This window comes from Nicotiana tabacum, chromosome 1 (genome assembly GCF_000715075.1).
Source record: "Nicotiana tabacum cultivar K326 chromosome 1, ASM71507v2, whole genome shotgun sequence".
NCBI classification, from domain to species: domain Eukaryota; kingdom Viridiplantae; phylum Streptophyta; class Magnoliopsida; order Solanales; family Solanaceae; genus Nicotiana; species Nicotiana tabacum.
Genome location: NC_134080.1, coordinates 52,580,971 through 52,604,995, shown reverse-complemented (window position 1 = coordinate 52,604,995; position 24,025 = coordinate 52,580,971). Strand labels below are relative to the sequence as shown.

Here is a 24,025-nt window from a genome sequence, read left to right as displayed (position 1 = left end):
GGAGCATATTTTGCATCTTCATCTTCTTGAGGGTCCCCATCGTTGAAGGATATGTGATAACACGGTGAAACATCCTCCAATTTCTCGTCATCCTCCATTAAAGATGAAACAATGTGCTTGCCTTGTGCAGTAATATGATACGAAGAACCAACACTTTCTTCGTCTTCATCACGTTCTTTAGTGTAGACCATAGTGTATGGCTTCAACTTTAGTACCTCATCACACGAAACTATGACTCTTGTTTGTCGTCTCATTCTAGAAAGAACCAGACTTTGGAAATCCTTAGAGATCTTTTGAATTTTGGGCAAAGCGGGTATTCTTGTATTTTCCTTTCTTTAATGGACCCAGTCTCTCAAACACAAAAGTCCTCATAGTTGATTTTCTAAGTCGATCAAAGACATAAGTCTTATTAGAAGTGGCAGATTCATCTTCTACAATGATATAATTGTTGCTCGCCCTTTTTATGGAGATGCGCACTGGTGACGGTTATTTGTATCCCAAACCTTCATGTGGTTGCCTCGTCGCAGCTTCTGATAGGAGCTTCCCTAACTTTGATTGCTCATTGGAATTGTATCCAGCTTTTGCAAATAACCTGTAAGCGTTATGATCAAAACCTTTATCTATTCGCATTGTAGGGAGTGCCACATTCTGCAAACGATTTTGGGACACAAACCCTACAAGTGGCTTTGAAGAGAACTTTATTACTTCAATTCGTTTTACCTGAAGATTTAACTCCTTTAGCATGTTAGTTTGGAGATTAGATGGTTCACCTTCATCTTTCATCCTTTTAGAGACATATTGGAGCGCAAGAGTTACTTTCTTGCCATAAGACGCAATATCTCCACTATAAAATTTACTCGAGTTAGGTTGTACCTCCTTAGTAACAACTTTGGCTCTACCAGTAGTCACCTCAGCTCTTTTAGTTGTGGGCTCTTCATTCTTGATTTTCATGACATCGTCAGCTTTTAGCTCCTTCACAATGTGGTTCTTCAAGTAGAACTTTGCATCGGCGACATGTGACTCAACCTTGGTGAATGTCTCATCATCAGCAACTATTTTCTTCTCGACATCACCCTCGTAGTATTTTAAACATTAATGGTCGGTAGATGGAACTACTTTATTCTCATGTATCCAAGGCCTTCCAAGCGAGACGTTGTATGAAGTCTTTGCATTGATCACATGCAACCATGCACTTTATTGCATATCTTCAATGGTGATACCCAACTTGATCGCGCATATGGCTCTTTTCCCCCTTGGTTGAATCCTTGAATCATCACACGACTTTCTAAGAGTTCGTTCATGGGAATGTCGGTTCTTTCATAGTGCGAACTGGCAAGATGTTCACTGAGTATCCTCCGTCAACCAAAACTCGATTTACTCTTTCATCGTGCATATAGCCAACCATGTATAATGGGAGGTTCTAAATAGTGTCACCCAGTGGAAGATCGTCATTCGTAAACCTAAGTTTTTCCTCACAAGCATTAACTTCTTGAGGAGTGGATTCGATGAGCTTTTTCCGAAGATGGTGCCAATGGTAGGTCATCACTCTTTTTTCCCTTTTGTCAGCATGGAAACAAGAGGCAACAATACCCCCATGGGAAATCTTCGTGCGGAACCAACTTGGTAAAAAATCTTCCAAGGTCACTAGATGTCGTGGCTTTTAAGGGTGGTCTACCTTCACCTTTGCTTTCTCCAAATCCTTAACGGGATTCCGTTTCCGAGTTCCTTTTACCATCATTTTTCTTGTTGTTTGTTCTATGGATTCATTAAGTGGTCTCTTTTTGTGGCGTCTACGAGGAGTCACCAACGTCCAACCTTCATCATCATCAGGTTGATCAACTTTAATTTTGTTGTTCTCCAGTAATTCTTCATCTTTACATTTTCAAAACTACATATTTCATTTGGATTGAATGAGCCAAGGTGATAGAGACTTGGTTTGCTCTTGCTTTCTCATCTTCTAGCACGATCTTCTTTTCATGATCCAAGTCCACAACTTTGTCCTTGAAGACAAAGCACTTCTCTAGAGGGTGGCTCACAAGTCAATGGTATTTGCAGTAATTTGGGTCATTTGTTTTACCAGCTTCATTTGGCCGCTTCATCTCGGGAAGGTCAATAAGCTTTAACTCTAGAAGCTCTTCAAAAATTGCAGGCACATCAGAATCCAAAAATGGGTACTCCTTCTCTTGCATTTCTTTTAGAATAAACTTTCCACTTGGCTTATCTTGAAAAGAAGTGGATTTCGTACTCTACTTCTTGCTCGCCTTCGTTGTGAACTTCACAAGTGATGTGTTGGCACTCATAGCTTCTTTGTTTTCAGACCTTGGTACAAACCTGCTCCATTTCCTGACTTCTTTCTTGTCCTTCCCTTTGCAAAGCTCATAGATAGGTAGCCTTTCGTTTCCAGAGGAGGCCATGCTTAACTCTATGTCGTGGGCACGGGTCGCAAGTTCTTCAAATGTGCTAGGATTGATACCTTGCAATATGTATCGGAGTCCTGAATGCATGCCTTGGATGCACATCTATACGCCAGAAGCTTCACTAAGCCTCTCTTTGTAGTAGAGGCTTGCATTCCTCCAACGATTGATAAAGTCGATAACTGGTTCACCCTTTTGTTGATGAGTATTTGTAAGTTCTATCATACTTACAGTATGTCTCTTGCTATAAAAGAGATTGAGGAACTCTTGCTCTGGTTGATCCTATCTATTAATAGATCTAGCCTCGAGGTCTGTGTACCAGTCAAAAGCATTTCTTTTTAGCCAGCGGACAAACTGCTTAACGAGGTAATCTCCATAAGTTCCAACATTGTTGCACGTCTCAATGAAGTGTGCCACATGTTACTTTGGATTACTTTTACCATCAAAATATTGAAACTTTGGAGGTTGATAACCAGCAAGCATCTTTAACATATCGTGTCACGACCCAAGTTGGCCCTCCGTGAACTGTCATGATGGCACCTAGTCTTTACGACTAGGTAAGCCTAACAATTGCGGAAAAAAGGAAAAACAACAGATAAAACAAGTAAAAACTGCAGAATTAACATAGTAAAGGTTTAAAGATGCCGCTCGGCATATACAATAAAATCTCTCAAATTGAACAACTTCCCAAAACTCGGAATCTCATGAATCACAAGCTATGGATACTACATTGTGCTCTAACTCCAGAATGTCTAAATCAAGATAAATACATAAGGGATGTAACTACAAAGAGAATAAAAAGGGACTCATCGGCCTGCGGACGCGGCAGATATACCTCGAAATATCTGAAAGATTGCCTCGCCTCAAGGATAGTAGGGCTAAGCTGAAGAACCTGGATCTGCACATGAAAAACATGCACATAAAGGGCATGAGTACACCACAGCGGTACTCAGTAAGTGCCAAGCCTAACCTCGGTCGAGTAGTGACGAGGAAAGTCAGGGCCCTACTGATTTTAGATGAAAAACAAGGTAAGACAATATAGAATATGACAATATAATTAAATGCTAACAGTATAAAGTAACACATGATAATAAGAATAACAACAACTGTAACAGAGACAAAATAATCATAGAAGGAATACAGCTCGACACAGAGATAACAACTAGGGATCTCCCAGGATACCGTCCTGTAGTCCCCAAACGTAAATACTCGGGGATCTCTCAGTATCCCAAGTATCTCTTAGTATCCTCAATATGTGTGCTGGGGATCTCTCGGTATCCCAAGAATCTCTTAGTATCCTCAGTATATGTGCTGGGGATCTCTCGGTATCCTGAGGATCTCTTAGTATCCTCAATATATGTGTTGGGGATCTCTCGGTATCCCGAGGATCTCTTAGTATACTCAATATATGTGCTAGGGATCTCTTGGTATCCCGTACTACAGTCCAAATCAATATATGTGCAGGGGATCTACCAGAATACAAATCCGTAGTCCCAAAGTAAACATGCAGGGGGATCTCCCGGGATATAGTCCCATAGTCCCAAAGTAAAAATGCAGCAGCAACACGAAGAATTCCAATTAAATCCAAATTTCTTACGAAGGTAAATGGCTATTTCTAACCTAGCATGCTACACATAATCCAAATAAGGCAGTTTGAACAAGTAAAACAATTAAGTCAATAAGACATGCTTCCCTAAGCTAACAGCAGGCTTAAATTGCAAGTAGTATAAAAAGAAAGGAAACACAGTTAAAGTTACTTAATGAAAACAAGATTTTCAACAATTAGCACAAGTACGCACTCTTCACCACACGTACAAGACATTTCAAATATCAACAATACCAAATCCTAAGGGGAGTTCCCCCGCACAAGGTTAGGTAAGCCACTTACCTCGAACCTGCTCAAAAATCAACTCAAAACCATGCTCTTGCCACGAGTACTCGACTCTAAATAGCCCAAATTTATTCAAATCAATTGCATAATGTAAATATAACTTCAAGTAACTGATTCCACAAATTAATTCTAAGCTAATATGCTAAATTAGGAAAAATGACCAAAATGCCTCAAGGCCCATGTCTCGGAATCGGGTAAAAGTTATGGATTATGAACCCTCATTCACTCACGAGTCTAACCATACCAAAATTATCCAAATCCGATGTCAAATCCCCAATCAAAACTCGAAAATTAGGTCTAAGAACTTTTCTAAATTCTTCCCCAATTTCTCACCCCAAATCCGAAATTTGATGATGAATTCATGATTAGATTAATGGGTTATAAGTAAAAAGGAGTTAGGAACCATTAACCAATCGATATCTCTGAAAATCCCTCAAAATCTCGCTCAAATTTGAGCTCCCAAGCTCTAGTTTTGATAAAAATGGCTAAACCCTCGACTTTGAAATTTTATATTCTGCCCAGATAAATCCTTCTTCGCAAACGCGGAAGGACTCGTGCGTTCGCGAAGCACAACTTCGCTTGGTCCAGTTTTCCTTCATTGCGAATGCGATGTCCCTATCGCGAACGCGATGATCATCTTCCCCCTCCTACGTGAATGCGGGACCATCTTCGCGAACACGTAGGTATAAGACCTCACAACTTCGCGAACACGGGACCACCTTCGCGAACGTGAAGCGTTAAACATCCACCAGCCCCAGCTCCTCTTCGCGAACGAGAGACCCCACTCGCAAACGCGAAGAAGGAAACCAGAACTGGAGACCTGCTGCAATTTTCTGTAATTCTCTAAGTCCAAAAATGACCTATTGAGCATCCGAAACACACTTGAGGCCCCCGAGACCACAACCAAATATGCCAACCAATCCTAAAACATCATTCAAACTTTTTCCAAACTTCGGAACGCTCAAAACAACATCAAAACACCAATTTAACATCGAATTCAAGTCTAAGAACTCCAAAAACCCTCAAATTATGCTTTTGATCAAAAAGTCTATCAAACCTCATCCGAATGACCTGAAATTTTGCAAGCACGTCACATTCAACACTACGGAGCTACTCAAACTTTCGTAATTCCATTCCGACCCCGATATCAAAATCTCACTATTGAACCGGAAACTTCAAAAATTCAACTTTCAGCATTTCAAACCTAAATAAGCTACGGACCTCCAAAATACAATCTGAACATGCCCCTAAGCCCGAAATCACCCAAAAAAGCTACAGGAGTCGATGAAATTCCATTCCAAGGATGCCTTCATACTGCTCTGACTACGGTCCAAAACACTCTGAAATTCAAAACCAAACATTCAGGCAAATCAAATAGCAGAAACAAACACGGAGAAAGCAGCTAATAAAGGATCGGGGTGTTAATTCTTAAAATGACTGGTCGGGTCGTTACATATCGACCCTTGCAGTGTATGGCTTTTCATATGTAAGGGAGAACTTGGACGCAACTTCATACTTGTTCTTAATGGTTCCTTCAATGAATCCCTTCAGTGGATCGATTGAAATCATCCCTTCAGATGAGACAGGTATAGCCTTGGCGGATGCTACTTGTCTTGGGGAAGAATCACTCTCTGGAATTTCTGGGAGTTAGAAAAGTGGGGATTTTAACCTATTATTTGCTCTCTTTTACTTGCGTTTTGGGCTTAAAATGCATAAAGGTATTCCCGAAAACTAATGTAATATGCTCGCTTGAAGGAATTGATCAAAATGATCAAAAGGAGGCATAATCAACTCATAAAGGAGTCAAATCTGGAACAAAAACCAAGACTGGGCCAGGAGTTAACCGCATACCGTACAAATATTGTGCAGTCGCGAAGTCACAATGCGGTCGCGGTCACAAATACGCGGTCCGCGAAGTGAAGAATCAGAGAGTGCATTTTAAGGCTAAATGTTGAGCGGTGTCTGCACCAGGATTGTACAGCCGCAAAAGTCTCACCGCGGCCATGGTTGAAATTATGCGGACCGCGGTGGATGAGATTCAGAGAGTTCACAATTCAACCAACAATAACGAGTGCGGTCTGTGGTAGAATTATGCAGCCGTGATGGAAATTGTACAGCCCGCGAGACAAACCTCAGCTCAAATCCAGAAGTCAAAACGCAGATCAAGGTCAGTTTATGCGTCTATGAAAGCAAGAATGCGCCCGCGATAAGAATTACGCGGCCGCAAAACCTCCGCAGGGGTATTTTTATCCAAAAATTTCAACTTAGTATCAATAGATCTTTTTGACATATTTAGGCAAAGTTTTGTTTTAGCTGAGCACGTGAGACGACTGGATATTCCATTTTTGGCAATTTTGTATTAGATTCATCTTTTAACATTAGCTTTTCATCTTTTAATCTAAAATTATGGATTTTATTTTTATTTCATCTTTGATTTCTGTTATTTTCATTTGGGTTAGTAGTATTTAGTCTAGTTCTTGCTAGAACTATTGAATTAATGGTTGCAAAAACTGATTTATGCCTTCATGACTTAGTCTCTACATAAGAAAGAGAGACTACGTCTAGGAAAACCAAGCTAACAAGGAATTGGGGTGAACTCAAGAAATTGATAGCCTCAATTAAAGGATTAAACCTAGAGATAGTAATACCAGACTTGAGCTAAAATCACTTGAATTGCATGAATACCCATTTGGACTTGAGAAAGCAAAATTGGGCAAAATCATTCAAACTATCGAGAGGTATAGAGTGAGTACCCTGGTGTGATAGATATATTACGATCCCAATTAATCACATGATTGCCCTATATTCTTGCCACCCGTTAGATATCCAACTAGGTAGAAGTCACTACCCTAGTCCCTTTTAATCCTTGAAAATCAACAACAAAAACATTGTACTTAGTTTTAAATAGTGCATGCTATAGAATACAAGTAGAAGTAGAAAACAAAACCAACCATTTGTGGAAGTGTAATTAAGAGCAAAACCCGCATCTAGACTTGGATATAAACCTAATTCCAAACATATTAACTCCCTGCGGATTCGATCCCGACCTAGTTGGGTAAAACTGCATCGACCATCCTCACTACTCAATAGTAGTGCAGGCTTGGACCCGATCAATTTTTGGCGCCGTCGTCGGGGAGTTAGACGGTTTTACATATATATCTGAGTATTTGTGTGTTTTCTTTTTCTTTCCTTCCTTTTTTCTAATGTGTGTGTGAATTGCTTTCAAATAACCAATGTCGTGCTTACACTCTTGGAACATAGGGTTTCTTTACTAGAGCTCCACACCAAAATGCCTACAAGCATATCAAAGTTTTTGTTGATACGTGCTTGGGGAGCAAGCAAACTAACGTTTCTGAGGACGCATTGCGGTTAAGGCTTTTCCCATTTTCTCTAAGGGGGAAGGCTCTAGATTGGCTAGAAAGGTTACCCAACCATTCCATCACCACTTGGGATGAGTTGGCCGAGAAGTTCATCGCAAATTTCTTTTCTCCGGGACATATGACAACGCTAAGAGATAAGATCCTTGCTTTTAAACAAGAGCCAAATGAACCGCTTCATGAGATTTGGGAAAGGTATCTGACGATGGTTAAAGAATGTCCGAATAATGATATGACCGAAGCCATGATCCAACAAACATTCTACCGTGGCATCAATACAACAAACCAATATGTGGTTAAACAACTCGCTGGGGGAAACTTCATGAACACGCCATATGCCGAAGCGTGTGAAATACTTGATGAGATGGAGGATACCTCTTCGGCGTGGCAAAGTCGATCTAATGTGCCACAAGGTGATCCTAATGTTATTACCCTACACAAGAAGCTCCATGACCACGGCCAAGCAATAGCCGAGTTGACTACTACCATGAACCAATTGGCCAAAGCTCAGTTGCAACAAGTTCAAGGGCCAAAACAAGTGAATTCCATGGAAGGATTGAATATGATGATCAATAAGAGAAGGCAATGAGGTCAACAAGTTCAAAACAATCTGGACCAGTTTGGGCAAAGTGGTAGCGGGTACAATCAAGATAATTCATATGATGATCAAAGTGAAGAGGTTCAATATGTGAACAACTATCACGGTCAATGGGGCAATGCTCCAAATCAACAACAGTGGAGGTGACAAAGAAATTGGGGAAATCAAGATCAACAAGGAAATTAGAATAGTGGCAACAACAACAACCAAAGAAATTAGGGGGAACAAAAACAATCAATATTGGGCAACCAAGGAAACCAAGGCAATTGGGGTGGCAACAATAATAGTAATTGGGGAGGCAATACCAATCAAGGGGGTTGGAACAATAATAATCAATGGAATTGGGGGCCGGGCTTTCAAAGGCCTCCAATGTATCAACATCCAAACAACCCTCCTCCATATCCATCACAAGGTCCTAGCTCTTCAAACAATGAGATGGGACGGATTAAGACAATGTTTGAGCAAATGATGAAGAAAAATGTTGACTCTGATGCCCAATTGTGATGTAAAAGATGAATCTATGTTAAATATTAATTTTGGCCAAGATCATATTTTAGAGCTCAAGTCTAAACATATAGATTTATTTTAAAGAAGTGCAAGAAGTGCAAGAAGCTCAAGATTGATTTCAAGAAGCCAAGATTCTTTCCTTCTTGAAAATAAGATGTAAACGACGAATCTATGTTAAATTTTATTAATTTTGGCCAAGATAATGTTTTAGAGCTCAAGTCTAAATATATAGACTTATTTTCATCAAGCGCAAGAAGTCCAAGAAGCTCAAGATTGATTTCAAGAAGCCAAGATTCTTTCTTTCTTAAAATAGAATTTATTTTATTCCTGTTAGAATTAGGGTTTTCCTTTTAGTAGGATTCTAGTTTCTTTTCCTTGTAGAATAGGGATTTTACTTTTCTTGTCTTTACTTATTTTATTTCCTTATTGTAATAGGAATTTTAGTCATCAAATAAGATACTTTAGGCCTATATAAAGGGTTCCCTTGCGTTGTAGCGGGGGAATTCACGTTTTTTAGTTTTACCCTAATTTGCAATAGAGTGTTTTTCTCTATTTTATATTCTTTATCCTTGTTTTTGGTTCCAAGCAAGGTGGTGATAGTCTTTATCTTGTTTTTAATTGTGTGTGGTGTTTCTTTATCATGTTAATTGATTCCAAGTGGTGACATTAGGAATCTTATAATTCTTAATTATTCAAGAACACGTGTCTTGATCTTTTTTGTTATCATAGGATCATAAATTTGCTTGAATCGGTAAATTATCAATATTTACTTGTTTTGAACGAGTAAATAGTCTTTCTTGTAGTTCAGATCGTCATCTTTCACCTCTTTTTGAATCATCAGATTCTGAGTCCTAAAACTTGAGATACATTGTTTCTTGAAATCGACCACAAACCACGTTTTCGTTTCAAGATCTTGATCCTGATTGGTTGGTTCTTTGTTAACTCGAAGAATCACATCAAATTGGCCTCCCACAATACTTCTATCCGCAACTTGGTAGTCCAACTTGGCCAAATTTCTCAAGCTTTGAATACTCTCCCTAAGGGGCACTACCAAGTGATATGGTAGTAAACCCAAAGGGCGGGAACAATACGGGCCATGCTATGACGGTGACTATAAGAAGTGGTAGAGGTAGAGTTGCTAGTACCTCTAATCCAAGAAAGATTGTGAGTATGATGTGTTAGTGCAAGATGATGATGAGGAAAACAATGATGTGCAAGTGAATGATGAGAACGTGAATAATGAAGTGAGGATAGACATTGATGACAATGTGGAGGAGACACAAAATGATGTGAACCTGTCTAGGGAACATGTGATAAACATACCAAAAATAGTAGTGCCCAAAGCCAAGGATCCTTTGACAAGGCCTCCTCCACTATATCCTCAAAGACTCGCAAAACAAAACAATAAGAACCAGTTCAAGAAATTTATTGATATGATAAAACGTTTGTCCATAAATGTCTCTTTAGTTGAAGCTCTAGAACAAATGCCATATGCCAAGTTCATGAAGGACTTGGTAACAAAGAAGAGATCAATGAACTGTGAAACAATCAAAATGAAACATCAAGTGAGTGCTATTGTGAACTCCATGGCTCCAAAGTTAGAAGACACCGGTGCCTTTACAATTCCATGCACCATTGGTAGTGCCAATTTCGCCAAAGCTATGTGTGATTTGGGGGCAAGCATTAACTTGATGCCATATTCTGTATTCAAGACATTGGGGATTGGGCAGCCAAGGACCACATCCATAAGGTTGCAAATGGCGGATAGGACAATGAAGAGGCCATTGGGGATAATTGATGATGTGCTAGTTCGGATCAACAAGTTCATACTTCCTGCAGATTTTGTGATACTTGACTGTGAGGTTGACTACGAGGTGCCAATCATATTGGGGAGAACTTTTGTAGCTACAGGGAAGGCCTTAGTTGATGTGGAAGCAGGGGAGCTCACCTTCAAGGTGGGCGATAAAAAAGTTGTGTTCCATGTTTGCAAGTCAATGAGGCAGCCTAATAGCAACGAAGTATGTTCATTTGTGGATCTTGTAACCGAAGTGATTGTTGAAGACACAAGTGATGTGATTAATGAGGAAGACCCATTAGAAGTTGTGTTGTTGAATCATGATGTGGATAAGAAGGAAGGCTTGGTCGAATATGTCAATTCTTTGCAAGGAATGGGTTCATATACATATGAGCCCTCAATCGATGAGCCTCCCATATTGGAGTTGAAGCCCTTGCCTTCACACCTCAGGTATGAGTTCTTAGGCCCTTGTTCCACTTTACCTGTTATTCTTTCCTCGTACTTAACTAACGTGCAGATAGATGCCGCCCTTGCGGTGCTCCAAAGGTGGAAGAGAGCAATATGGTTGACATAGCAGATATTCGGGGTATAAGCCCCGCCTTTTGCATGCACAAAATCATATTGGAGGAAGATGCCAAACCCTCAGTGGAACATCAAAAAAAGGTTGAATGAGGCCATGCAAGAGGTTGTCAAGAAAGAGGTTATCAAGTGGTTGGATGTTGGGGTTGTCTACCACATTTTTGATAGTTCATGGACTTACCGGTATAATGTGTCCCAAAAAAGGGGGGCATGAATATGATTACAAATGAACAATGAGTTGATCCCCATAAGAACTATCACCGAATGGAGGGTATGCATGGATTATAGGAAGCTCAACAAAGTGACTCGGAAAGACCACTTTCTGCTTCCATTCCTTGATTAAATGTTGGATAGGTTAGATGGACATGCTTATTATTGCTTCATGGATGGGTACTCTAGGTATAACCAGAGGGAAGACCACATTCACTTGTCTGTATGGTACATTTGCATTCTCGAGGATGTCGTTTGGTTTATGTAATATACTAGCTACTTTTTAGCGGTGTATGATGGAAATATTCACGGATATGGTGGAGGACATCCTTGAGGCTTTCATGGATGATTTCTCTATTGTAGGGGATTCTTTTGATGAGTGTTTGGGTAATCTTGATAAAGTCTTGGCACGTTGTAAAGAGACCAACTTGGTGCTTAATTGGGAGAAGTTTCACTTTACGGTTGAGGAAGGCATTGTCCTCGGCCATAAGATCTCCAAGAATGGGATTGAAGTGGATAAAGAAAAAATTGAAGTGATATCAAAACTCCCTCCTCCTACTTCCATCAAAGGAGTGAGGAGCTTTCTAGGGCATGCGAGGTTTTACCGTCGGTTCATCAAGGATTTCTCAAAGGTGGTGAACCCCTTGTGCAAGTTGTTGGATAAAGATGCAAAATTTGTGTTCAATGATGATTGTATGAAGGATCTTGAGCTCCTCAAGTATAGCTTGACTACCACTCCCATCATTACCACACCAAATTGGAGCTTACCATTGGAGCTCATGTGTGAAGTTAGTGATGTGGCGGTAGGAGTAGTATTGGGGAAAAGAATAAACAAGATATTCCATCTGGTCTTCGATGCTATTAAGACCATGAATGACGCCCAAGTCAACTATACGGTGACCGAGAAAGAACTCTTAGCCATTGTCTTTGCTATAGAAAAGTTCTGCCCATACCTCATGGGTACCAAAGTGATTGTTCACACCGATCCACGGCGCTTCGGTATTTGATGAGTAAGAAAGACTCAAAGGCTAGATTGATGAGGTGGGTACTTCTTCTACAAGAGTATGATCTTGAAATCATAGACCGCAAAGGAAGCAAGAATCAAGTAACGGACCACTTGTCCCTTTTGGAAGAGGAGGGGAGGCCCCATGATGGCCTTAAGATCAATGATTCGTTTCCGGATGAACAACTCCTTTTCATGTCTTTGATCGGGTTGCCTTGGTTTGCCGATATGGCTAACTATCTTGTGAGTGGAACTGTCTTGAATGAGTTCTCTTCAAACCAAAGGAAGAAGCTCAAATAGGACTACTTGGATTATTATTGGGACGAGCCATATCTTTTCAAAATTTACATCGATGGTGTTATCTGAAGATGTCTTCTAGAAGAAGAGCTGCTGGGTATTCTTGAAGCTTGTCATTCTTCGCCCTATGGTGGTCACCATGGTGGGACGAGAACTGCTACAAAGGTCCTAAGTTGTGGATTCTATTGGCCTACCTTGTACAAAGATGCTAGCGAGCTTGTTAAGCGGTATGATGATTGCCAAAGAGCCGTTGGGATTTCCAAGAAGAATGAGATGCCTCTCACCACCATCCTTGAGACTGATATTTTTGATGTATGGGGCATCGACTTTATGGGTCCATTTGTGAGTTCGTGTGGGAACACCTATATTCTTGTTGCTGTGGATTAGGTTTTCAAATGGGTTGAAGCTGTGGCTTTGCCTAACAATGAAGCACGGAGTGTGGTGGCTTTCTTGAAGAAAAACATATTCAGAAGGTTCGGCACCCCAAGGGCCATCATTAGTGATGGGGGTTCTCATTTTTCTAACAAAGTCTTTGGCACGTTACTCTCCAAGTATGGTGTCACTCACAAGGTGTCAACTCCCTATCACCCCTAAGCAAGTGGACAGGTTGAGGTCTCCAACAGGGAGATCAAGAGTATTCTATCTAAGACTATCAATGCAAACCGGACTAATTGGTCAAGGAAACATGACGATGCTTTATGGGCCTATAAAACAGCTTACAAGACTCCAATTGGTATATCTCCGTATCGGTCGGTATTTGGGAAAGCATGTCACCTCCTGGTGGAATTAGAGCATAAGGCCATGTGGGCGTTGAAGAAGTTGAACGTAGAGTGGGATGTAGCTGCCAATCTTCGGGTGGAGCAATTGAATGAACTTGATGAGTCCCGGTTCCATGCTTACTCCAATTCGTCATTGTATAAGGACAAGATGAATTACCTACATGATAAGTATATCCAGAACAAAGATTTCAAATAAGGTGACCTTGTTCTCTTATTCAACTCTCGGTTGCGGATGTTTCCGAGAAAGCTAAATTCAAAATGGAGCAGTCCCTTTGAAGTGGTGCATGTAACTCCTTTTGGTGCTCTAGAATTGAAAAACAAGAATGGTGAGATCTTTAGAGTCAATGGGCACCGAGTGAAGCACTACCTTGATAATGTTGATGATGGCCATGTTGTGGCATTGGTTCATTTCAAGTGAATGATGGTAACATGCATCGTGCAGCGACGTTAAATCAGGTACTTTTTGGGAGGCAACCCATGTATTTTTCTTTCTTTTGATTTTCTTCTTAGATTAGGCATTATTTTGGACTAACTGGTTGTGAAGTATATGTAGAAACTGGTTGTGCAGTGCAAGAAATTGGCAAGGAAAAATTTGGCTAAGTGGTGAAATTTCGCGGATTGTGCTCAAAATACGCAGACCGCGCTAGCACTTTGCGGCCGCACAACTTTGACGTGGACCACGCAGCAGATTGATGGAAAATGCCAACTCGCTGAAATTGGCTTGTCAAAAGTCCCTTCATTTTCTGCGGCTGCGGTCAATATTTTGCGGACCGCGGCATTGTGTTTGAAGCAGCTCTACAAAAAGGTAACGAGTGCGGACCGCGATAAAATTTCGCGGCCGCACTCAAGTGAGTCAGTGGGTCCCCTGGGCCTAAGTATAAATAGGAGTTCTTACCTCATTTTACACTTTACGAACTATAACTATTCAGACTCACCTAAAATCAACTGTGCATCCTTCTTGCTCTCATTCTCATCTCACCCACTTCAAGTATAGATTTCCCACATTATGCAACTGGTATGTTCCATTCAATAGTTTCATTTTATATTTTTTTTTCTTTTCTTTTCTCTTTATTTTAATTTTCCTTTTTAGTTAGGATTGAATACGTGTCCTAATGACAAATTAAGGATTCATTGTTGTTTAAGTACATATAGGTAGAGTTTGTATGCCTAGTAGGGGCTGGGGTTAGTCACTTTGAAAGTTTAATTGCTGTAATTTGTGATTAGTGAAAACCCTAGTTATTGGTATTCTTCAGTGCCGATTTCAATTGACTTTTCTTGGCTGCGGTCACTTTTCTGCGATCCGTGGTAGGGTATGCGGCTGCGTCCAAAACTTTGCGGTCCACGATACCCTAACTTCAAAGCACTGAGGATTGTTCAGCGTTTGCAGCCGCTATCACTTTTTTGCGGTCCGTGGTTGGACCTTCACGGCTGCATCCAAGTTTTCGCGGTCCGCACTTTTAAACTTCAGAGAGCTTATAATTTGCCTCCACAGTCGTGTTTACTTTTACGCGAGCCACGATGGGTCATTCACGACCGCGTTCCATTTTTCGTGGTCCGCATTTTATCAAGTACAGAGAGCCAGTAGTATGAGCCTGACCTCTTCACAGCCGCGTTCACTTTTACGTTGTCTGCGGTTGGCATTTCGCGGACGCACTCACTTTTACGCTGTCTGTGGTACCCTGTTCTGAGAAATAGTGTTACATTTTATCTATACTATTTAACACATGCTTGAAGCTCTTTTTCTGATTATATTTCACTGATTGTATATCGCTAACAATAGTCCGTTCTAGAGGTAGAGGTGATACATCTAAAGGGAGGCCAGAACCCTCCTGGGGTAGGTGTAAAGGCAAGACTAAGTTACCCCTAGTAGTGCAAAAATCTATTGGCAAGTTAAGAGCCTCCATCAAAGCTACGGATAGAGTCGCAGACCATTCTGACACAAGTGAATATGTCCCTTCCCGAGAAGTTTCAAAAGGAGACTCTGTGCCAACACATGTCCCCGCATAATTCCAGGGGAGATTCCATCTAGTTGATGAACCTACCTCCTCTTCTGAGTCGTCTGATGGCTTAGAGGAAGGTAGTGAGGCTTCGTCACCATCTTCCCCACCTGCTACAACTTCGACCTCACTAGCTGCCCCTATTACTGTTGATGATGATGACAAGGTCCCGGATGACGGGAGAGGGGGTGATACCAATGTGGGAGGGTTGGCCAGGTCTAGAAAGCCCGAGGTGTGGGCTGATAGATTCATGAGCGAGATAGCATATATGAAGTTTCGGGAATGGTGGCCCCAAAGGTCGCTCACCCTTGAGCGACATTTCATAGAGAGAGACCTCCTTCCCCCTAATCCAAATGTCAAGAGGCAGTTTGAGGAGATAATAGGGTGGAAGTTCTTCACCAGCAAAGTTCTGGATGTAAATGAATACCTTGTCAAAGAGTTCTATGCAAACGTTGCCCATATTAAAAAGGCACCGCTGTGACAAAGGTCCGGAATATGAAGAACCGGTTTGATGGCCACACTTTGAATGAATATGCCGGTTTTGAGGATGTGAAAGACGTGCAATACTTGGAGAAGTTGGCCTTAGATGAAGTAGCCCGTCCATGGCTAGTAGAGATATTAGCTCTAGGGACGACACCGGCATGGCTCACATCTGGAGTTCCAATAGCCAGGAACATCCTTAGCTTTGAAGGTAAAGGGTGGTCTACATTTGTATGCAGCCGGCTGGACCCGTGTCAGCATGATAATGTCCTCCCACTCACCCAAGCAATCTTGATAGCTTCCATCATGGTGGGGTATCCTATCAATATAAGGAACCTCATTTACTACCACATCACCAAGGCAGTTCGAAAAGAAGAAAGATCCTACCCCTACCCCTACCCCAACTTCCTCACTATGTATTTTGAGGACCAAGGAGTTGAGAAGAAGCATTATGACACAGAGGCAAAGCCTAAAAAGCCTTTTTCCTGGTATAGCCTCCAAGGACCGAACAACCCTAAAGCAAAGGGCAAAGCCGCTATCTCCACTGGCCAGTCTAAAGAGCCAAGGGTAGTGACCAGTGGGTCAGAGCCTTTCACAGCAGGGGGATCTTCAGCTACCATGCATCTTCCTTCATCTGGGCCATCTGTCATAGTGTCATTATTTGTGCCCTCATCTTCCACTTACCCTCAAACTACACTGCCGGTTTCTCAAACATTATCCAGCATCAACAACTGGATGCAGGCAGCTACATCAAAGCTATCTGTCTTATCTAGTGCAGTAGCAGCACAGTCAGACCCAGCATAGCTTCAAGTACCTCCTTCAGTGGAGGATTCATTGAAGGAACTTCTAGACAACTAGAAGAAGCTCCTGGACAACTAAAAAATGATCCTGAAGACTTTAGATACATAGGGAAAGGCTATCAAGGATCTGGGCAAGCAAATGAAGAAGATGAAGAAGACTCGGGACTCAAAGGAGTTAGTGGAGCTGCTAAGGAAGGAAGTAGAGAGGTTTACTTCTGCTGGAGACATCCCACTGGACCTGCTCATGGAGGAGCAAGTCCCAGCAGCACAGGCAGCAGAGCATGAGGCACCAGCTGCTGGCCAGTTTTAGGAGCCGGTTGCCACTACACATAGTGCTAAGGAGATGATCCAGATGCTCCGCAACCCCGTGGTCCCCCAGTCACAGAATTGGGAGATCCAGTTAGAGGACCCGGAGGGAGCTACTGATCCTATGCTTTCCAAGGACCCCAACTTATGTGCCTGACCCGATGCAGACCATATAGGGATTTCTTTACTCTCTAACCCTTTTCCTGATCTTATTTTGATATTAGCATTGAGGACAATGCTATCTTTTATTTGGTGGGGGTGGTCTATTTTGATTGGTGATGATTTGATGACATTGGTATGTAATAACTATGATACTATTTTTCTTTATCTTTACTTCTGTTTATTTTTACTTTTGGTATGTATATATTCGTTACTTTCACATTTGGTATGTATATATTTTTTTCTTTTGATGTATATATTCATTTTCATTTATGTATATATACGTTTTACTTCAAGTTTGTATATATTCAGTTGATTTCCGCATTTTACTTCATAGCTTCTTATTCCCTTTAGTAGTTTTTTTTTAGTTGTTAGCTTTTTTATGTTTTATGTGAACAATAAGCCTTTGATTTTCTTAATACCACGGTTCTTTCCAAAGGTAGATGTTGTGTGAATCGGGTGGCTCTTCCCGACGATGGATGGCGTGACAACCTTCTTAAGGGATTGATGTCGTTTTTTTTATGTTTTGGTGTAAATAGTAGTAATGAATAAAAGTGTCTCAAACATGCTTCATTTGGGCCTACCGCATTTACCTTCGACTTTATGTTTGCAAACAAGTTGATTGGCAAAGAATAGTTCTAGTTGTGACCTTTAGACTCTTGTGTTGACTAAATAATCATCGAGTGGCTTCTTGGAGCCATTTATGATGCTTAATCTTAGCTAGGGTTGTTGTGGGCTCTCGACTCTGTTCTCTTCAACAATCCAACAGCTTGTGAGGTGAGGTATTGAATTGCAAGTCAAAGTTCGTGCCAATAAGTTTAGAAGTTGCTCTGAATGTTTGTCTAGGCGAAATTCTAAGTGTAGCTCGATTTGAGAAATGATTGTAGGATCTCCTTGATCCAATTTGAATCTTGAAAGCTTCTGTAGCCTACCAATATGATATTCCTTGTCAACCCCTTTGAACCGAATCCCTTTTTCTTTCAATAACTACGTTACAAGCCTTTATCCGTTCTGTAATGACCCTCTCTTGGCACCCGATCTTTCCTTGGCATTCTTGTTAGACAAGTAGCAAAAGCATAAGTTTGGGGGAGAGATAAGGAATGCGAAATGCATAAAAGGTACAAAGAACAAAAAGAAATGAAGAAAAGGGAAGGCAAAAAAGAAATTAAAGAAAATATATCAAAAATAAAGTGAATAAGATAGAAAAGTGAAGGGATTCAAAGAAAGCAATGATGAAAGGCATGAAATGATTAGAAAGGGAGAAAAATGATTGTCATGAGCAAGAAAGGGTGACAGTGTGTCTCTGTAGTTCCCTTAAGGAAGAAGAAAATGACTCAAAGAGTCAAGAAAGTATGAGCTGAAATGAGAAAATAGAGTGCTTTTAAGGAAAGATGAAACCATCATATGCCAATAAGTCATACCTTGATTCAAAATCCCTCATTACATTCCTGCAAAAGCCCTATATGATTTTGAGTTGAGTGAGCTTACATTAGTGGTGATTTACATAAAGAGCAAGCTTATAATACTAAGAGGCAGACTTGTGACATTCCCTTGAGAGAGATGAGCATACTCCTCCACAATCCTTGTTTTGAGTGCTACAATCTAAAGTGAGATTTCCTTATGGAAAGTATAGGAGGAAGAGTTTGGGTTCCACAATGACCTACGTAATAGAGCGAGTTTCCTTGGTGAGTTAATTCAACTCTTGATGCTCTTGTGTCGCATTAGAACTATGGTACTCAACAGGTTTTGTGTTGTTGATAATTCATTTGTATTGAGGTAATTGTTAATCCCAATTGAGGCAGGATTGATTCACATTAGGGCAGTTGAAATATCCTTCTGTTTTGTTTTAGTGGAGGTGAGAATTACCTTATTTGCTTGAGGACAAGCAAACTCTTAAGTTTGGGGGGAGTTGATAAGTAGGGATTTTAACCGATTATTTACTCTCTTTTACTTGTGTTTTGGGCTTAAAATGCATAAAGGTATTCCCAAAAACTAATATAATATGCTTGCTTGCAGGAATTGATCAAAATGAGCCAAAGGAGGCATAATCAACTCATAAAGGAGTCAAATCTAGAAGAAAAATCAAGACTGGGCCAGGAGACCTGAACCGCGGAACACACAAATATTGTGTGGCCGCGGAAGCCACAACCCGACCGCGGTCACAAATACGCGGTCCGAGAAGTGAGGAATCAGAGAGTGCATTTTAAGGCTAAATGTTGAGCGAGGTCCGCGCCAGAAATGTGAGGCCGCGAAAGTCTCACCGTGGTCGCGGTAGAAATTATGCGGACCACGGTGAATGAGATTCAGAGAGTTCACAATTCAAGCAACAATAAGGAGTGCGATTTGCAGTAGAATTACGCAGCCGCGGAAATTCACTACGCGGCCGCAATGGAAATTATGCGACCCGAGAGACAAACCTTAGCCCACATCCAGAAGTCAAAAACGCAGACCGCAGTCTATTTTACGCGTTCGCTAAAGTAAGAGTGCGGTCGCGGTAATTACGCGACCGCGAAACCTCCGCGGGGGTATTTTTGTCTGAAAATTTTAGCTTAGTATAAATAGATATTTTTGACATTTTAAGGTTAAGTTTTGTTTTTGCTGAGCACGTGAGACGGTTGGATATTCCGTTTTGGGCAATTTTGTATTAGATTCATCTTTTAACATTAGTTTTTCATCTTTTAATCTAGTATTATGGATTTTATCTTTATTTCACTTTGATTTTTGTTATTTTCATGAGTAGCTAAACACATAGCTAGGGTTGTGACCCAGCCCTAGTGTGGGTATTTGATGGGACTTGAATTTTAGGACTTGAATGTGTATGGATTAGTAGTATTTAGCCTAGTTCTTGCTAGAACTATTGAATTAGTAGTTGCAAACCCTGATATATGCCTTCTTGACTTAGTCTCTACTTGAGAAAGAGGGACTAAGTTTAGGAAAACCAGGCTAACAAGGAATTGGGGTGAACTCAAAAAATTTATATCCCCAATTAAAGGGTTAAACCTAGAGATAGTAATACCCAACTTAAGCTAAAATCACTTGAATTGCATGAATACCCATTTGAACTTGAGAAAGCCAAATTGGGTAAAATCCCCCAAACTACCGAAAGGTATAGGGTGAGTACCCTGGTGTGATAGCTATATTGCGATCCCAATTAATCACATGATTGTCCTAGATTCGTGCCACCCGTTAGATATCCACCTAAGTGGAAGTCACTACCCTAGTCCCTTTTAATCTTTGAAAATCAACAACAAAAACATTGTACTTAGTTTCAAATATTGCATGCTATAGAATAGAAGTAGAAAACAAAACAACCCATTTGCGGAAGTGTAATTAAGAGCAAAACCCGCATCTAGACTTGGATATAAACCTAATTCCAAACAAATTAACTCCATATGGATTCGATCCCCACCTAGTTGGGTAAAACTGCGTCGACCACCCTTGCTACTCAATAGTAGTGCAGGCTTGGACCCGATCAGAGCTTGCCAGGTGCGTAGGTAGATTCTTCTTCCATCACGATTCCCAACCTATCTGTTAGCTTGTCGATTCTATCATCTTGATTTTGCGTGCACTTGGTCAAGCCAGCGATTGCTTCCGTCAAGTTTGCCAACTACTCCCCCACAGATGAAGTGTTTGTCACCATGGCGTGCATGATTGTCGTGGACGATGGGGAGTAGCATAGATTTTTGCACTGATTATTCCTTGATTGGCTTACGCTATGTGGTGTAAGTGGGGAAGATCCATCATTTGAAGCATCATCATCCTCCTTCACAGTAGAGTGCTTGGATCCGGAGAGGTTAAACAGAGCAAGAGTTTCCTTGATCTTTGCAACAACATCGCTTCCTCCTTCGGGTACATTTGTGGAACATCTTGCTCCTTTTGAGGATGAAGATTCAAAAATAGGGGGTTGATGCGGACGGCACTTAGGGTGCTTGTTGTCCTAACGAGCTTGCTTTGCTCCTTGTAACTGGCCCAAAGCTCCCAAAAGCAACATTGAGAATGCTTTCTACATCAGCATAGAACTTGGAATTAGCAGCCTTGATGGAAGTTAAACTGAAGTTGATTATTTTTAAGTCATTTCAATGTTCTTGAACTTTGGTAATTGAAAAGTTGAGATGAGAGATAGAGATTGACCCACTAGGCGTGCCAGAATTTGTAGATAATAAATTTGAGTCAAGAAAATAATTGAGACCGAAATACTGAAACAATCTTAGTATTTGATTTCAAATAATATGAGTGTACAATCTCAATGAATCCTCTGATTCTTCTTTCTAATAGTAAATAAATTCAAGGGCCTTTGAGCTTGATCTTGAATATGTAGTTGTTGCCACAAACGATAATCTTGTTCTTGAGTTTGAGCTTGAGTGCTTAAACTTGACCTTGATTTGTTCTTCGTTCTTGAGCTTGAACTTGATTGCTTGAAGTTTGAAACTTGTGGAGGAATTTGCAGCGTTTGATCCACAAGCTCTTTCTTGATTCTTGTTATAATTTCTGGTGTTTTTATCTGAGTTATGAAGACCCTTATTTATAGTTGTGAGAGGGAAGAGTTATGATAAAAATAAACTCTTTTCGAATAATCAGATTGAAGAGTGACAAGGCCGCATTTGATTGGCCAGAACATGTCACTTGCACATGTGGCACGATTTTATTGGCCTTTTAATTTAACTTGGCATGCCTTGTCATTTTGACACGCGGCATGATCCTATTAGCTTTTCTGTTTGACTTGTCGTGCCACATCATTTGACATGTGGCACCAAACTAGGCCCCTAGGAAGATGATATCTTGGGCCTAATGAGGTGTGCTTATCATTTGTAGCCCAACTAAATAGGCTAGCCCAATAATATTGGACATTTATCTAAATCAATTTAATAAGATTTAAATAATTAAGTCAATATATATTAGCCCATAATATTTATTGGGGACAAAATATATTTAATTTGAGATTAAATCCAAATTTCTAATGGATTTAAATTTAATAAAATTTTAATTGCCTACACCTTTATCTGCAAGCAAGATTCATATTCATCAGAAACAAACCAGTAATGAGCCAAACATAGGACTGAAAACATGATTGATTTGCAAACGAATGGCTGCTGCTGATTCATTGATTTCTTTATCTACTGTACCCTCATTTTCAGCCTCATTCACAATCTCGTATCGCTGCATATGCACCAAAGAATATGTTACAACACCAATTATCAAACTTAACTCAATTAGCTGATGCAAATTGTAGTTACACAATGATCTTCTTTATTGTGATAGATTAATACTCTTGCACTGGATAACTAGAAATGCAATGAGGAATCAACTTCTTAATATGTCATCTGAAAGATCATAATTACAAAGAATCAAGAGTGCAATAAGGATCAAGCTCACTATATACAATTTGAAATAATCATTATCAAGTGGGAAATAAATCGATAAAATTCTTTGTGATAAACCTGAATCTCTCTGAGCCTGAGGACATCAACACGTTTCCTAATGTTTGGAGGGAGTTTTTCAAGAAAACCAGAATGATTCCTTTCCAGATCATGAAGCTTGTTCTGCATCACATTTAACCAATAAATACATTGACAAAAAATTAGCCAAAATCACTAAATACATATAGTATTAATTAGCAAGTAACATAGCAGGGAAAATGAGCACCTTGATGGCATTCACAAGATCTGCACGATCCTCAGCAGAAAGAACTAAAACAACAACAATAACAGATAAGAAAATCAAGATGTGAATCATATTCATTAAGATAAAAAGATACATACCAGCAGTGGCAGCAGGGAGATCAGAGCCTACATTATCAGCTGTATTGACCTGATGATCCTTTTGATCATTCATAGTTGTTACTACTAAACTCTGAGTAACACCCAAATGCTGAGAAATCTTTGATAATTGGGGTGCAAGAACAATTGGAAAGATTAAAATAAAAGTCAAATTTGAGCTAACATGAAACGAAAAAAGAGAGAAATCTTTTGAGGACAGAAAGAAAGCACACGTTGCTGACGTTTCCGGTGGCAGTGTAATTAGATATGTGATGACTTGTGTTAACTGGTCACCGTTGACTCCTGCCAGCACACTTGGACTGTCAGCTGTTCACACTTCACTTCATGTCAGCAACAATCTACATAAGTATTTTTTAGATAGTGTAAAAGATCAGGTAGAAACGGAGCTTTGGAGCAACGATAAAATTATCTTTGTGTGATCTTTAGGTCACGGGTTTGAACTGTGAAAGTAGTTACTAATGTTTTCATTAACATAGACTATATACAGTGCGGCCCTTTCTCGAACCCTGCGTGAATACGAGATGCTTTGTGCACCGGGCTGACCTTTTAGTAAAATCAGGTAAAGATAACTATTATTTTCTCTTCCAATTTATGTGATGTAGTTATCTTGGAACGGAATTACGAAAGAAATAAAGATTTCTGAATTTGTAATTTTAAACATATCACAATATTTGTGTGACTATAAAAGCTCGGGTAAAAGATCGGGTAGGAAGGGAGCTTTGGAGTAACGATAATATTATTTTCACGTGATCTATAGGTCAAGGGTTCCAATCATGAAAGTGGTTACTAATGTTTCCATTAGCGTAGACTATCTACTGTGCAGTCCTTTTTCACAGCACCGGACTGCCCTTTTAGTAAGATCAGGTAAAGATAACTACTATTCTCTTTTCCAATTTATGTGATGTGGTTATCTTGGAATAGAATTTAGGAAAGAAATAAAGATTTTTCAATTTGTGATTTTGTGTGACTATATAAGCTTTTGATTGAGGATAAAATTAAAAATTTAAAGTTAAATAGTTATTAAATATAAAAATATGTCATTCCTTTTTAAATGGA

General features: G+C 40.2%; 1 protein-coding gene across 2 annotated transcripts; it reads right to left on the bottom strand.

The window, feature by feature from the left end:
• Nucleotides 1-3,062: 3,062 nt before the first annotated feature.
• LOC107760248 (nucleosome assembly protein 1;4-like) lies at nt 3,063-23,216 on the bottom strand. 2 transcript variants are annotated; one of them, XM_016578267.2, is made up of 5 exons: nt 22,952-23,214; nt 22,836-22,879; nt 22,631-22,732; nt 22,227-22,349; nt 3,063-3,312 (listed from the first exon to the last, which is right to left on the bottom strand). In XM_016578267.2, the coding sequence occupies exons 1-5, from the start codon at nt 23,022-23,024 to the stop codon at nt 3,172-3,174; spliced, it is 483 nt and encodes a 160-aa protein (XP_016433753.2). In that variant the 5' UTR covers nt 23,025-23,214; the 3' UTR covers nt 3,063-3,171. The 2 variants fall into 2 exon arrangements, with proteins under 2 accessions (XP_016433753.2, XP_075108580.1); XM_075252479.1 differs by lacking the exon at nt 3,063-3,312 and adding an exon at nt 21,335-21,693 and having other exon boundaries at nt 22,952-23,216.
• Nucleotides 23,217-24,025: the final 809 nt, after the last annotated feature.

Excerpts from the sequence above, each read along its gene's own strand:
- LOC107760248 (XM_075252479.1), bottom strand. The coding sequence starts at position 23,024 with ATGAATGATCAAAAGGATCATCAGGTCAATACAGCTGATAATGTAGGC. Across the intron at positions 22,733-22,835 it reads ATCTTGTGAATGCCATCAAG|AACAAGCTTCATGATCTGGA; the intron begins GTGCTCATTTTC and ends AATGTGATGCAG. Across the intron at positions 22,350-22,630 it reads TCAGGCTCAGAGAGATTCAG|CGATACGAGATTGTGAATGA; the intron begins GTTTATCACAAA and ends GTGCATATGCAG.